This window comes from Hydractinia symbiolongicarpus, chromosome 4 (assembly GCF_029227915.1).
Source record: "Hydractinia symbiolongicarpus strain clone_291-10 chromosome 4, HSymV2.1, whole genome shotgun sequence".
Lineage (NCBI taxonomy): Eukaryota > Metazoa > Cnidaria > Hydrozoa > Anthoathecata > Hydractiniidae > Hydractinia > Hydractinia symbiolongicarpus.
This window is the reverse complement of record NC_079878.1, coordinates 9,776,399-9,791,433: the sequence shown is the minus strand read 5'-3', so window position 1 is coordinate 9,791,433 and position 15,035 is coordinate 9,776,399. Positions and strand designations below refer to the sequence as shown.

At 33.8% G+C, this 15,035-nt stretch overlaps 2 protein-coding genes across 4 annotated transcripts; both read left to right on the top strand.

Moving 5' to 3' along the window:
- The first annotated feature begins 376 nt into the window (after window positions 1-376).
- LOC130641164 (thioredoxin-like protein 1) lies at window positions 377-1,729 on the top strand. The gene has a single exon (XM_057447845.1). It carries the CDS (start codon window positions 736-738, stop codon window positions 1,606-1,608), a length of 873 nt encoding a protein of 290 aa, XP_057303828.1. The 5' UTR covers window positions 377-735; the 3' UTR covers window positions 1,609-1,729.
- Window positions 1,730-2,357: 628 nt separating this feature from the next.
- LOC130641156 (enolase-phosphatase E1-like) lies at window positions 2,358-11,447 on the top strand. 3 transcript variants are annotated; one of them, XM_057447836.1, is made up of 5 exons: window positions 2,358-2,546; window positions 7,088-8,683; window positions 8,826-8,933; window positions 10,560-10,631; window positions 11,112-11,447. In XM_057447836.1, the coding sequence occupies exons 1-5, from the start codon at window positions 2,444-2,446 to the stop codon at window positions 11,138-11,140; spliced, it is 1,908 nt and encodes a 635-aa protein (XP_057303819.1). In that variant the 5' UTR covers window positions 2,358-2,443; the 3' UTR covers window positions 11,141-11,447. The 3 variants fall into 3 exon arrangements, with proteins under 3 accessions (XP_057303819.1, XP_057303821.1, XP_057303820.1); XM_057447838.1 differs by lacking the exon at window positions 10,560-10,631; XM_057447837.1 differs by lacking the exon at window positions 10,560-10,631 and having other exon boundaries at window positions 8,826-9,055.
- Window positions 11,448-15,035: the final 3,588 nt, after the last annotated feature.

Sequence of the window (15,035 nt, the reverse complement as noted above, 5' to 3'; positions counted from 1 at the left end):
GTGTTTTTTTCATGCATAACTGACGGCTAGATGGATGTTGTTGTGAAGGTTCAATGTTGTTCCCAGAGCTTCTTTTTTCTATTTCTGATATGCCTGCTGCGCGAGCTAGCCGCCAAGGGCCACAGATCAATTGCTTGGAAGCCATGACGATATAAATCAAGTTTCTATGATCAACTTGGTTTATTTATTTAATTTTTACTTTCTTTAGTGGGGGACTAAATAAAGCTAAGGGTCAATCTCGATCTTAGGGCCTATTGTTTTTTTGTGTGCATCTGACGGCGAGACGAACAAGTCAGACCTGCGCCCGTGGAAGCAATTTTTCCGAAGAAAATAAGCAGGGGAAAGGGCGGTTATTCGAGACCGTAGAGTAGTTCACGCCTTACAAGAACATAAAATTGACAAAATGCATCAACTCGCCAATAATATGCTCGAGTCGACAGCGTTGTAGGCTGCGATAGTGTTACTTTTAAAGATGTTATGAAGGTACAGTGTAACAATTCGACAGAGGTCACAAAGGCCCGATAGTAATCTGTGGAAAATAGTCATCGATACGCTCATTTGTCGACCTCCAGAGTGCCAAAAAGTAAGAACTTCTGGGAACAAGGTTGGCGCTAGCTTGTTTCTTTCCCAAGATGTTACATCTTGTTCTATTTACTGCTCTTCGGACCATCTGGGACAAAATACCTGGTATAATATACAACAACGTACGAATTATCATTTTGCAAAGCTGTAAAAATGGCGGCTGATAACGTGAAAATTACTACCGACACCACTTTGGAGACAGAATTAGTTAACGCTGGCTCAAAATTAGTCGTGATAGATTTCCATGCGACATGGTGCGCTCCATGTAAACGTATTGCACCTGTATTTGCTCAATTAAGTCGTAAATATCCCCAAGCATTGTTTTTAAAAGTAGATGTCGATCAATGTCCAAATATGCAACAAAAATACAGCGTTACTGCAATGCCCACGTTTGTCTTCTTGAGATCAAAGGTTGTCATTGATAAAATTCAAGGTGGAGATCCTAATGCTTTACAAGATAAAGTGAAAGAACATGTTGGTAACAGCAGTAGTGATGATGGAGATGATGAAGAAGTTAAGGGACACGGAAGTTTGGCGTCATTTATAAATCCTGCTGGATGTAATTGTTTAAATGAAAGTGACGATCATGTCCACTCAAATGTATTTAAAAAGGAAGGCGGATATTTAGAAAGTGACTGTGATGAACAGCTTATTCTAACTATAGAATTTAACCAAGCTGTTAAACTTCATTCATTAAAGATTGATGCACCGAATGATGGGCGTGGACCAAAAATTATTAAATTGTTTACAAATCAACCGAATGCTGTCGATTTTGATCAAGCTGATCGAATGGAAGGTGTACAACAGTTAGAGCTCACACCAGAAGATATAACTGGGGAAAAGTTAATTCCACTACGATTTGTTAAATTTCAAAATGTCAGTAATTTAGTTGTTTTTGTTTTCAATAACCAAGGAGGAGAGGAGACAACAGCGATAAACTACATTAAGATCATTGGAAGTCCACTCGATGCTACAAACATGAAGGATTTTAAAAGAGTTGCTGGTAAAGCTGGGGAAAGCCATTAATTTTTAGAAAAACATGAGAATATTTACTTTAAATTATATATTCAAATGTGTTGATAAAAGCCATGATTATTACAGCTTTTTATCTGTTATTAATTCGAAATAAATGCAGTTTTTAAAATAATTGTTTTAAATTGATTTATCCCCTACAATGCTGTTGTGTGAGGCTTGTGTTTCCTTGATCATCAGCGATATGTAGTTAGAAAAAAGTTTTTAAGTCTTATGAAACAATATTTGCCGGAATTCTTTAAAAAATGTTGATTAGAGACCATATGTTACCTGAAACTTAAGTAAAAAGTACCAAAGAGAGGTACATACCAAATATTCTATAAGAATATATTCTAAATGTCAACAAATTTAAATAATAATCCTGAAACACAAAAAATTGATCTCAAATCCGGTTCACGGGAAACAAGAATCAATGGGATGAATTTCCGAGTTGCAATCTTTTCTATTTACGGTAGTAAAAAGAACAAATGACGTAGTAGAACAAAACCTTAAATATATTTCAACATGGCTTCCTATTATGTTCATGCGAATTAGGGAGAAGTATAATAATAAAAATATAATTAAGATAAAGTGGAATAGGAATAAAAAAGAAAATATACAAATATATTATTCTACTTATATAAAAAAAGGACATTGCAAAACTTGTGCCGCTGCATAAAATGCATAATTCGTGCATGAAATTAATATAATTGCATTTTTACCCCCGGTAGCAGTTTAAGAACTTGCGCATGTTTTCTTTGAACTATCCTTATTTACGTACTCTTCCACCACAGATAGCTCGTGAGCAAGCGCTGGTCAGACACTACTGTAGTAGCAAAAGCCTTTCAACATGGAGGGAACCAAACCTGATATTTCTGAAGTAGCATCCTTTGATGCAAGTAAATTAAAACATGTCGAAACAGAAGAAAAAAATCCTCTGCCATCAAGCGAAAGTAAGTTTAAAAATATTAACGTTCTACTATACAAAGCAACGCCTACTTTTTCGAAACACTGCTTCGCTGTCTTGTTGGTTTGGTAAAGTTTTCTGTACTTAGTGGTTCATTTAAACATTTAATACGAAGAGCTATAATAAAATAAACGGGATTAGGAAAGCAGTTTTTAGATTAGTCAAAATTTTACTGCAAATTTCCTTATTTTACACCTTAAATTTGGGTGATAAAAACAACAACAGGAAAAAAGTCACCAAACGTTTGGTGACTAAAGTGACTTGTTTATCTGATTAACTATATATTTCCCTGAATTTATTTTAATGTTTTTCTCTGATCAGTTTTAATCACGTGCCACTTTTAATTTTTTTGTATATTTTTTTTTTGTTTTTCTCAAATCTTTATTCTTTGCGAATGTTTACAAAGTTTCGTATATGCACATCCGTATCCCGAGAGGCAAGAAAAGAAGGACCACATAGCAAATATGAATCTTTATGCTTATTATATAGATTTTTAGGAATGTAAGGTTGTTAATAAATTGGAATTGTTTTTTCTGAAATATTATTTTCTCTGTTTAAGAGCAGACATTACCAATTTTAGCATCAGTTTTTTTTTACACTTAATATTTTGGTCATTATGGTCTGTTGTTTATATTTTTTGCCTGTGCATATGCGCGCATGTCCATTGTTCTCGATGCAAATCAAAACATTACATCACACCGCAACTCATTTTCATTAAAATCCTGCAGAAAAAGCTTTAAATAAACAAGATCCATAAATATTTCAGATTTGAAGTTAGAAAACAAAGATTTTATGGGAAATGTCCTGATAGGCCAAGTTGGACTTTTACGCCGTGTTCTCAGTAGCAAAGCATACAGAATTTGTTAAAAAGGAGAAATTCTTTTGATAAATTTATCAGGCCATAGTATTAAACCCAAGACCCTAAAGTCTTATATTATATTTCCCAAGTTTTTTGATTTAGCATGTTTTGCAACTTCATATATATAATTATGATACTTAGCAATGATTTTTTACTCATTTTTTAGCTGAGACACATAAATTGTGATACTGACACATCAAAAAAAGTAAAAACATCGCAACGAAAGCTTTAAATCTATCCAAAGAGTTCTAATTTTTGTGCCACTTTTTGTAGCCTTCACTACCAAAAATAGGGAAGTCCAACTTTTCCCACTGCAATAGAAAATGAAAATGGGATCCTAATTTTAAAATCGTGTATTAAGCCGTGATTTAATAAAAGCTGAATGGCAAGTTTCCCCTTAAACTATAATGGATACCCTGAAAAATACTTATCTGTCATAAATAATATATATATTTAGTGGATTATTTCCACTGAGAGCCAGTAAAACAAAAAAGAAACTAAAAGTGATAAGCCAGACTGTCACAGTTCTATAAAACATGATCTTTATTTATATTCTGTAAACATTGGAGAAGAAAAAGAATTAAAAAAATTACAAAGCGATTGGTTTAAGTATCATGTGATGTGATGACTGGGAGAATACTGAATATATCTTGAAGAAGCCTGAACAACTAGCCACCTTACACCTTGTGACATATGCTTTAATTGAAAAAAAAATAGATTGTCATCCAGCTGGCAGTCAGGAAAAATTGGTAATTAAGCTTGGTATTAATAAGAAAATAACAGTCAGGTATACATACAGTTAAATCTACCACACATTAATTAACCAGTGGATTTTTTTGTACAGTATTTTAAAAAGACAAAATCAGGCAAAAACCGAAGTTCACTTTTTAAAATCAACTAAAAGCAACTCTTGTCATAGCAACAGTGCAGTTCTTATTTGTGAGATAGAAAACAAAAATGCATGCAAAATTAATTGGTATACATTTGATTAAGTGGTAACATGCAGATGCCTTGTTATACTGATTAGCAGACTCTGGTGAGATAATGTGTGATTGTAAGCAAGCTTTCAAACCATACTTTTTTTCAGAAGGTTTAAAACACAGAAACGAATAAAAGAAACCGTCACAAAAAAATTATTATTAGCTGAAGAATTTAAAGAGAATTTAGATCCTGGATCTAAGTTTTATTGCACTTGAAATTTTATATAGATAACATGTTGTGTGCATTCTCCTTCTGGTTTGTCCCCATTGGACCCTTGATCATAAAGGGCAAATATCATTGGTGTAATGAAACTGAAGCTGTGCTACTTTATGCATTGCGAGATGATCTCTCTGTGTGGCGCTAATAGTGTGGTGGGCTTATTCATTCACACTTCTGGTTATTGTGGTTTGGATCCTCCTCACAACAAGGCAGTATTTTAGGTATATGCACAAAGTATGCTTCAATTATTTTCACTGGAAGCTGTATGGAAAATAATTATTTTTTGAAAAATGCTAGATTTATTCCGACAAAACCTTTATTGCTAATTCGCAATGATGACCAATCATTCTTAGATTCTCATATTTGAATTCTATATTGATGTTTTGTTTTTGCATTGTATAATAATCATGAACTGGCTGATTGTTAAATCATTTATTAATATCAAGTATAGATATATACATGTTGAAAAGTATTTTTTAGAAAAGGTAAACAGTTTTGAATAAAACAATAAAAATGTTATAATAGCTAGAGTTTGTTCAGATGCTCCAGTATGTATGAGTTTTATAGAATGGATGTAAAGAAAACTGTGCTTAGAAAGTTGTTTTTGCCAGTCGGTATGTTTTTTGAGTTGTTTTTATTTGATGTTTTTACAAGGTTTCCCACATGCCTTTAGCCATGTTTTAATTACAAAAACAACAATGCTTATTTTTAAAGATTATTCATTTTTATTAATCAAATGAAGTATTTCCTAATAAAAATTAAAATAAATAAACATTTATAAATTTTTTATTTGATCCTCTTATAAGAGTTCTTCACAAGCTATATTTCAAGCTTTTTTACAACACATCATAAGTTAATGCTTCTATGATACAATGTCACAAAAGTAACTTAATTTAAAATTTAAAGACACCCTAAGAAGCACTTTGTCTAAACCAAAAGACAAAATAAACCTGGAAGAACAAATCAATGTTGTTTACGAAATCCTGTATAAAGATTGTGATGCAGTGTATATAGGCGAAACAAAAAGAAAGTTTAAGCAACGAGTACAAGAACATATGCGTGCAGTGAGAAGCAGAGATGTGAAGAAAAACGGACCACAGGTGGAGCAGAAGTCAACAGTTTAATTAGGATGAGAAAAAAATCATTGACAGAGAATCCAGAACAACTGCCAGGAAGATTAAAGAAACCATCAACAGTGTAGACCGTAACAAACACATAAACAGCATCTGGAATCAACTTCCTGATATTTGGTTACCAGCCCTACAGAAGAAGTAGTTATATACCTACATCTAGGTCCGGAAATGTTAATTACCATAATTAACTGTAATTATCAGCTCGTTTCTGGTTGGTTAATTTTTATGAATTTCGACTGCAATTATATAAATGCTCAACATCATTTTACTTTGCCCGATGATGGGAGAAGGATCTCCCGAAACGTTGCCTACTAAAGTATAAACCAGTTGCAGACGAATATAGACTAGTTACAAATAGGTATAGACCAGTTGCAAACAAGTATATTTGGAGTGATTTTTGAGATTCATTTCAAGGATTAATGTTCTGGTTAACCATTTACTTTTATCTATCGATACGACTTCCTGAATCTATTTTTGCTCAGTTACGTAAATTAGAAGTGGACGGGCATGCCATAGTCCATTCTGCTGCTATATCCAGATACTGTGCTCATGAGTTTTTCTTCTGTGGTGTATGTAATAAAGAAAGGTCAATAGCTGATCAAGTTTGTGAAACGTTGAATGAGCACTTTACGCTTTGATAAAAAATCATGCTTAACAAGCAATTACCAAACAAGCAAAATGTGACTTTGGATACTGATCTATTTATTTAATTATCAGCTCGTTTCTGATTGGTTATTTTTTATGAATTTCGATCCTCTGCAATTATATAAATACATGCTCAACATCATTTTACTTTGCCTGATGATGGGAGAAGCATCTCCCGAAACGTCGCCTACTAAACTATCATGTTCAAGAAATGATAAACTTTCCACAGTAATATGAATACTGAACAGACAAACTGAAATAATATCTTCAATAATTTTTAAGCAATGTTTGAGAGCAGGAAGTGATTTACTGAAAATTATAGTCAGTCAATTAGGTTAGAATATTTACCTTTTTTTAACCATATTTCTTGATTAATTTAATATCCACTGTAAGATTGTCCCTTTGTTGCTAGCATTAATTCAGTGTAGTTTAACATTAATTTAATTCCTTTAATTCCTTTTTTAATTCCTAATATTAAATTTCATTTAATAGTGTCATTAGTGGTATTTAATTTAAATATATAGTAATTTCCTAACATTACTTTCTTTCAATGATCAAGTGACAAGTTTTTATTAAAACATAAACACAGGTTCTAGTGTACATGTTGGGTAGCATTGACACTAGATTACATTAAAGATCACATACCTTTAATAGATCAATAAATGTAATATTTTTGCCCTTTCTTTTTAGCTATCAAAGAAGAGGCTACTGAATCAAGAGCTGAAGTTAAGACATTCGACCAGTCGAAGCTGAAACATGTTGAGACAGAAGAAAAAAATCCACTTCCAACGGCTGCCACGTTAAAAGAGGAAACACGCCCTGAGGTTTTACCAGATGTTTCCGGTGTTGCGAATTTTGATGCTTCAAAACTTAAGCATGTTGAAACAGAAGAGAAAACAGTTCTCCCAACTGCTGATGTTATCAAGGAGGAAGCTACAGATTCGAGAGCTGAAGTGAAATCCTTTGATCATGGAAAATTAAAACATGTTGAAACGGAAGAGAAAAATCCACTCCCTACTGCTGCCACATTAAAAGAAGAAACACGACCCGAAAAATTACCAGATGTTTCTGCTGTTGCAAATTTTGATGCTTCAAAACTGAAGCATGTTGAGACAGAAGAGAAAACAGTTCTCCCAACTGCTGATGTTATCAAGGAGGAGGCTACAGATTCGAGAGCTGAGGTGAAATCCTTTGATCATGGAAAATTAAAACATGTTGAGACAGAAGAAAAAAATCCACTTCCTACGGCTGCCACGTTAAAAGAGGAAACACGTCCTGAAAAATTACCAGATGTTTCTGCTGTTGCAAATTTTGATGCTTCAAAACTTAAACATGTAGAAACAGAAGAGAAAACAGTTCTCCCAACTGCTGATGTTATCAAGGAGGAGGCTACAGATTCGAGAGCTGAGGTGAAATCCTTTGATCATGGAAAACTAAAACATGTTGAAACAGAAGAAAAAAATCCACTTCCAACGGCTGCCACATTAAAAGAAGAAACACGACCAGAAAAATTACCAGATGTTTCTGCTGTTGCTCAGTTTGATGCTTCAAAACTTAAGCATGTTGAGACAGAAGAGAAAACAGTCCTCCCAACTGCTGATGTTATCAAGGAGGAAGCTACAGATTCGAGAGCTGAAGTGAAATCCTTTGATCATGGAAAACTAAAACATGTTGAAACTGAAGAGAAAAATCCACTCCCTACTGCTGCCACATTAAAAGAAGAAACACGACCCGAAAAATTACCAGATGTTTCAGGTGTTGCTCAGTTTGATGCGTCTAAATTAAAGCATGTTGAAACAGAAGAGAAAACAGTTCTTCCAACTGCTGATGTTATTAAGGAGGAAGCTACAGATTCGAGAGCTGAAGTAAAATCCTTTGATCATGGAAAATTAAAACATGTTGAAACTGAAGAGAAAAATCCACTCCCTACTGCTGCCACATTAAAAGAAGAAACACGACCCGAAAAATTACCAGATGTTTCTGCTGTTGCAAATTTCGATGCTTCAAAACTTAAGCATGTTGAGACAGAAGAGAAAACAGTTCTCCCAACTGCTGATGTTATCAAGGAGGAAGCTACAGATTCGAGAGCTGAGGTGAAATCCTTTGATCATGGAAAACTAAAACATGTTGAAACAGAAGAAAAAAATCCACTTCCAACAGCTGCCACATTAAAAGAAGAAACGCGACCAGAAAAATTACCAGATGTTTCTGCTGTAAAAGATTTTGATAAAAAGAATTTAAAGCACTCTGAAACTGAGGAAAAAAATGTTTTACCAACGAAAGACGGTAATTTGATTGTCTTATGATTGTTTTCTTTTGATTGTTCATTTGATATGTTTGTTTTCATTTCCCTTTCAGGCCATAACAAAATATGTGTGAAATGGGTACTATAAAGTGCAATGCATAACATTTGATATATATTCTTTAGTTATATCCGAGGAAAAAGTGGAAACAAGAGCTGAAGTAAAATCGTTTGATAAATCAAATCTAAAACACGTTGAACCTGTTGAGAAGACAGCTGCACCTACCGCAGAGGGTAAAAATACTCCTGAATCTACTGAAACTACTAGTAGTCGCCCTGCAACAACAACCCAGCCAAAAAAACCCTGTAACATCCTGTAGTAATACACTATCAACAATCTTCTAACATTATATGACGTAAGTCTTTCCTACTGCGCTTTCCTGTATTCTGAATCAAACTAAAAACACAACAAGAGCTTCCTATGGTAATTAATTAATCTCCACAATATTTATTGATTGCCATTACAGGGCCAACATCATTAACCAAAGCGCCTGTTTTTATGCACGTATATTTTCAATGTATATAATTTTACAATTTACACTGCTGCCCCGCATTGACTGGAATGCCTATTAGTTTTGATATATTTATATCCTGGTTTCGACTATGACTTTAAACGGAACTTATCATGCACGTTTCTCACAGTTTTTATACTGGTCATCATGCACGTTTTCTTCAGTTTAATATACTTTAGTAGAGGGTTGCCATGCCCCCTGTTTTTAATTTTCCTTAATTTTTTCATCAAAACAAACAAAACTTGTTAACAATGTCTCCTAAAATGTGTTCAATTTTTCTTTCACAAACCTATATGGTTTGTCATGTATATTTATTTTCATAATGCATAAAAGTAGCACATGGGTGCAATTTTTACTCGTGACATTACCTCTAAATTTCAAATATTCCTAAGTTTTTAAAAGTCCTTAAATTTCCTTAATATTTTTTTGAAAATACCGTCATCTTCTCGAAAAAGTTTTTCTTCAATAATCCTCAAATCTCCTTATATTTTACTCCATTAAAAAGGTGGCAACCCTGTAGTAACACCCTAGTGACGTCATTTGTCTTACAATCACGACTAACTAACGCTTTTCTGCACATACATTGACTTGAAAAATCGAGAAGAAACTAATGATTTGCTTCTACACTTAACTTATGCATGCATCATACGTAAAAATTCCATATTAGGGAGGGAGTTATTTTGTCTATCTAAGGTTGACAAGGCCTGTCAATAATACTTGTCCTGGAAGGTTTTGTTGAAATTAAAAGTTACAAGGAGATTTTTTATAATAAGGATATTTATAACAAATTTTCATTAATTAAAATTATTCATGCAATATTTATAAAACAACCTTATCAGGTTCTAATCGCAGTAGTAGGAAGGAGTTATGCGCAATATCGTCCTCTCATCTGTAAACAAAGCATTTCGTAAGTAAAAACTTTATTTTTCTTGTTATTTAAAAAAAGACAAGTTAGGCCAAATATTTTATTTTTCGTTATCAGGTCGTTAATTTAACTGTATTTTTTAGAATCTCTCAGGTCCTTTTTTTTACTCAGTAATCCTCAAGATGACTGCTTTAAGAACCTTAATAATCGCCTACGTTTGTGTAACAACTTGGACTAACTCGACCTTTTCAATTCACCTTTTTTCACTAATTCTTGCAATATAATAAAACCCCACCCCTTTTTATATTTTGATGTCAAAAGCAGCAATTTACGTGTGGTGTAAAAGTATAGCAAGGACACGAGTGACACAATATTGTTTTTTATAACACAGTATAAAAAGCTACCCAAAATGCAATCGTGTTCATGCTATAATAACTGTTATCACGCGACTTGTACTGTAAGCTGTGTTATGTTTCTATGTAGGTGTTTCCTTGTGGTATGTTGGTATAGCTGTCGGTCTTGTCGCTTTCGTCTATTATATGCTTTTTATCAGAGGTATACAATTCTTTTTTGTAGAAAGGTGTGTTGTTATGTGGAGTTTATAATTTTACCCAACCCATCAGCCAACACACTTTTCTTCAGAAAAGTTTGTATTTCCTTTTGCTTTTTAATAAAGCACTGGTTTCCACCATCTTAATGAAAAAAAGTCAGACATCTGTTAGGCTCGTTATCGTGTTGGAAACCAGTACTGAGTTGTGCATGTTAATTGTTTATTGTTTCTCTTGTAGAGGGTGTGGTCAAACGGGGTAGCCAGCAAAAATTGCCAAGTCAGGGGAGCCAAAGGGAATTTTTTTTTAGTGAAAAATTCGGAATTCTAAGTTATTTGGTTTAAACAACCTGTCGATATTGTCAAAGGAAAGTTGGTTTTAGTCTGGGATTTTGATTTTAGAAAAGTGGCTGGCCCCCCTGCTTACTCAACTGAAAGTATTTCTTTCTCCTAGCTGTACGTCCACATTATGACATCATATTCTTTAGATATTGCGAAAGAGAAAGCTGGAAAATAATTATGAAATGACTTTATATAAGATAAATTTTGCTGTAAAGACGAACCTGCTCATTCTTCCCAAGTAGCAGGATTAGCGTGGTAGTTAACCTCTGTTTTCTTTTGATGGATCGATCAGACATGATGCTTCATGCGTAATACTTCAAACACGGATGCTTGATCAGAACGAAATTCCGTTATTGTTGATTTGATTTTTTTTAAAAGTAAAAATAAAGAAAAAATATAATTTGTATAGCTTATACGATTTTGTAATCGTAAATGTTTTTGTAATATTTGTATTTTTAAAAGTGCTTTGTTTTCTTCGTTCACATCTGCCGCTACTGCGTTTTCTTGGGATCTTCAAAAATAGCCCAAAATTACATTCGTTTACAATGAATCAGCAGGCGACAGTTCGTACTACTTTGGACTTAAATTATAGTACAAATTTTTAGCAAAACTTTCGATCATCTATATGTTGGTATGTAAAATCTTCGTATTGTTAAAATATTGTGGTGTTAAAATATTGAATTTGTTCCTCGATTATTATTGATTTATATGAAAAATACACATAATTATGAACAAAATATTATCTACCCTCTATATTTTCTACCCACGAATAATAGATTGCTCTTCAAGAGATGTGTTGCTTATCAAGCCTTGAGGTCCTAAAATTTTTATATTTGAAACCCAAAATGTTGAAATTACATTTCTACCTCTAATTAAAAAATAATGATAGTTTTGGCAAGCAAACACTTGAATTTGTTTCTGATAGTCGACAAAAACACTAACAAGTGTCGAGCCTTTAATGCACAACTTTTCCATTGGAACTGTTATCAACGAGGTTCATGCATCCCATTTAAAGCTCCTATTCGAGCTACGAAAGTCCCACAAGCATAGCAATCACTGAACTTGACAACCGCCAAGATATCAATCCTATTCTAATGCTGAACGTTAGTAGAAAGGGTAGTTTTATACTTTTATGTTCTTGTCTCTGGTATGAGTTGCTTGGCTTTTTTATCCCCGGCTATTCCGCACTGGAAGTGAATGCTGTACGCTACGAGCGCCAAGGCTACCATTCGGGGTGTTTTTAAGCTTGAGAAAATTTGTATCCTTTGTAACGTACAAAAATATAAAAGCCGTCAAGTAAGCGCTAGCGGCTTTGACATACGCAACAAGCCCTGGGGACGAGGATGCTTTAAAATATTAGTTCGATAATAGGCGCCTGAGTGTTTTATGCGGAGCGATCATGAGTTTGCACACATCAACCGTAGAATACATCTGGCCCTCACTCGTATTACCTGTGTTATATTAAATGAATTCAATTTATCTATCTGACAACAGATTAAAATATATAGAGTAGTTTCACCGACCGTATGTGTGCCGCACTTAAAAAGCTATTTCACATTAAATCATACGTCTTCTAAATTGACGAATCCACAATAATTTTAATGATTCTGTTCGCTTTTCAGCATTTTAACAAACAAGCAACTTTTTAGTGCTGTTCTTAAAAAAAGAGCCTTGCTTTACCGAAACCTTGAAATAACAATATGCAAAACAAACCAGCAAAAGAAAATTGAAATCGTTGAGTTTCACTTTGCCTTAAGTGAAATGAAAGTTCGGTCTCTTTTAAGAAACTTTACACCGTTTCTTTACACGATATCAGGGTCCACACAATGCATGTTAAGAGTGATGGGAAGACATTTAAAAGATGCTGCGAATTTAAAGTTAAAAATGCTTCAAAAGTGTGTAGTTTGTCTTTTAGTTTTCAAACGCTCAAAGTAGATTTAAAGTCTTTTGGTTAGTTAAATCTTTGCTTAATTAGATCATAACCTAGCACGACTGTGCGACAACATGTTCATATACATTATTTTGATCAGAGTTTCAAGCTCTACACAATAGATGCTACCCGGATTAAATAATCTAAAAATTTTTTTTTATACATATGAACTTGACAGCGCTGACGTCATCAAAATATGAATGACGGCTCTTTGTCATGTTTTCTTTGCCTAAATGGATTTTTCCACTGGCTTTATTGACTAGTTGGTTAGGAGAATTAAGCTTTTTTTTATAAAAGAACTTGTAGTATTAATACTTAATACTTTCCGGGATTCCAGTATCCGGATATTCTTATGTGTTTAGAATAATAGTAATTTTACTATTTTCGCAACTACATTTTGGATGTGATCATCGATAAAATTCAAATGCAAAAGCTTTATGAATTTATTGACAGTAAATTACAGCTTAAATCAACCAATTTTGATTCGCATTTTTACAAGGGTTTTGTTTTGTCATAAGTTTACTAAGCATCTGTTTTCTCTTATATCAAAGAAACAATGTAACCTCGTTTTTAGCAAACTCTGCCTTTTTATGATATCTGGTAAAATCATTATCATCATTATCGACTTAACGCCCATAGTTTCATTGTTCGGATGGGGTATATTAACATCCTTTTAATGTCATCTAGACTGTGTTGATTATAAGCTCAAATTCCTCTGCATCAAGTATGTCTTTATTATCTCCTGACATTCTCTTCCCCAAGTTCTCTTGCCCCCCTGAGTTGTTATTACAGGAACGAGTTTGACCACTCCAAGAAATATAAAGTCCCTATACACCCTCCTCAATTCTGTCCGAACAATCTCAATCTTCTTATCTGAATAACATCTTTAATGGTTCAAATACCTAGCCTGCTTCTTAGCTCATATAACTCTTTCTGTCTCTCAAGCTGGTGTAACACTCCCACCTAACCATTCGCATATCGTTCCTTTTAAAACGGTCAAGATTTTCCTGCTTCACCACCCAAATGTCACTAATGTACGATATAATACAGGGCTCATATAACCTACCTTTTACCTCAATCGACAAGAGTTTGCTAGTCAACAAAAAAATAAATCTCTAAACCTTTTCTAAACAGAATCTATCCTGAAAGTAACACTTCTCCCAGCATCCTCTTCACCATCCAACATATTACCTAAGTAACAAAGTATCTCTAGCGAAAGATTTCTCGTCTTCTCAAACTTTATTTGACTCTACTATAAGAACCAGATCATTTGCATACAATAACCCTCATGGTCAACTTGTTCTCAACTCCATTAACAGCTCTTCTAAGATTAAACCAAACTACTAAGGATGAAGTACATAACCCTAATGTACGTCAATATTTACGCTAAATTCATCACTAAGTAAATTGTTAATCCTGACACAACTTCTAGCATTGTTGTAACCCACCAAACAACATTACCTGGCACTCTACCAAGACCTTTCTCAAAATCTACTAAGGCAAAATAGAGATTCTTTCTCTCTCCTGAATAATTTTCCTGAAGCTATCTAAGTAAATATTAGTGCCAGGTCCTGAAACAAAATCAAATTGTATCTAATCTCTACTCGTTAGGACGATAACAATAACCGTTATGGACCAATTTACAAGCTTTGTAAATAACGTCAACTTCAGTACATCAAGACGCGAAGCACCTGATACTCCTGCTTTCTTGCCATTTTTCGTTTCCTAATCGCCTTCACTGTCCATTGTCTTGATTTGATGGCTCTTCTACTGCATCAATAATAGGTATAATAATAAGTGCCTCTGACAATACAAATAATCTGGCGGTTCTGACGCAAAACTTTATTCCAGATGCATTCATTGTTATTGAAGAGGAATTATGGAGTACCTACATTGGTATAGTCTTAAAGGAGTCGAAGAGATCACTCTGATCTACAACGTGGTCTATAACACTATTAATTTTGATTAAAAAAAATAGCAAAAAAAATAATGATTTCAGCTGGTTGTTGGTAGTATGTTGAAAATGTAGCTAAGAACTGTGAAAACTGCAGGCAACAGAACTACTGGCGCAACAACCAGTAAGTGGCGTGAGAAGCATCTTTTAATACTACAATCGATCGCTGAAATTTGTAAACTTCGT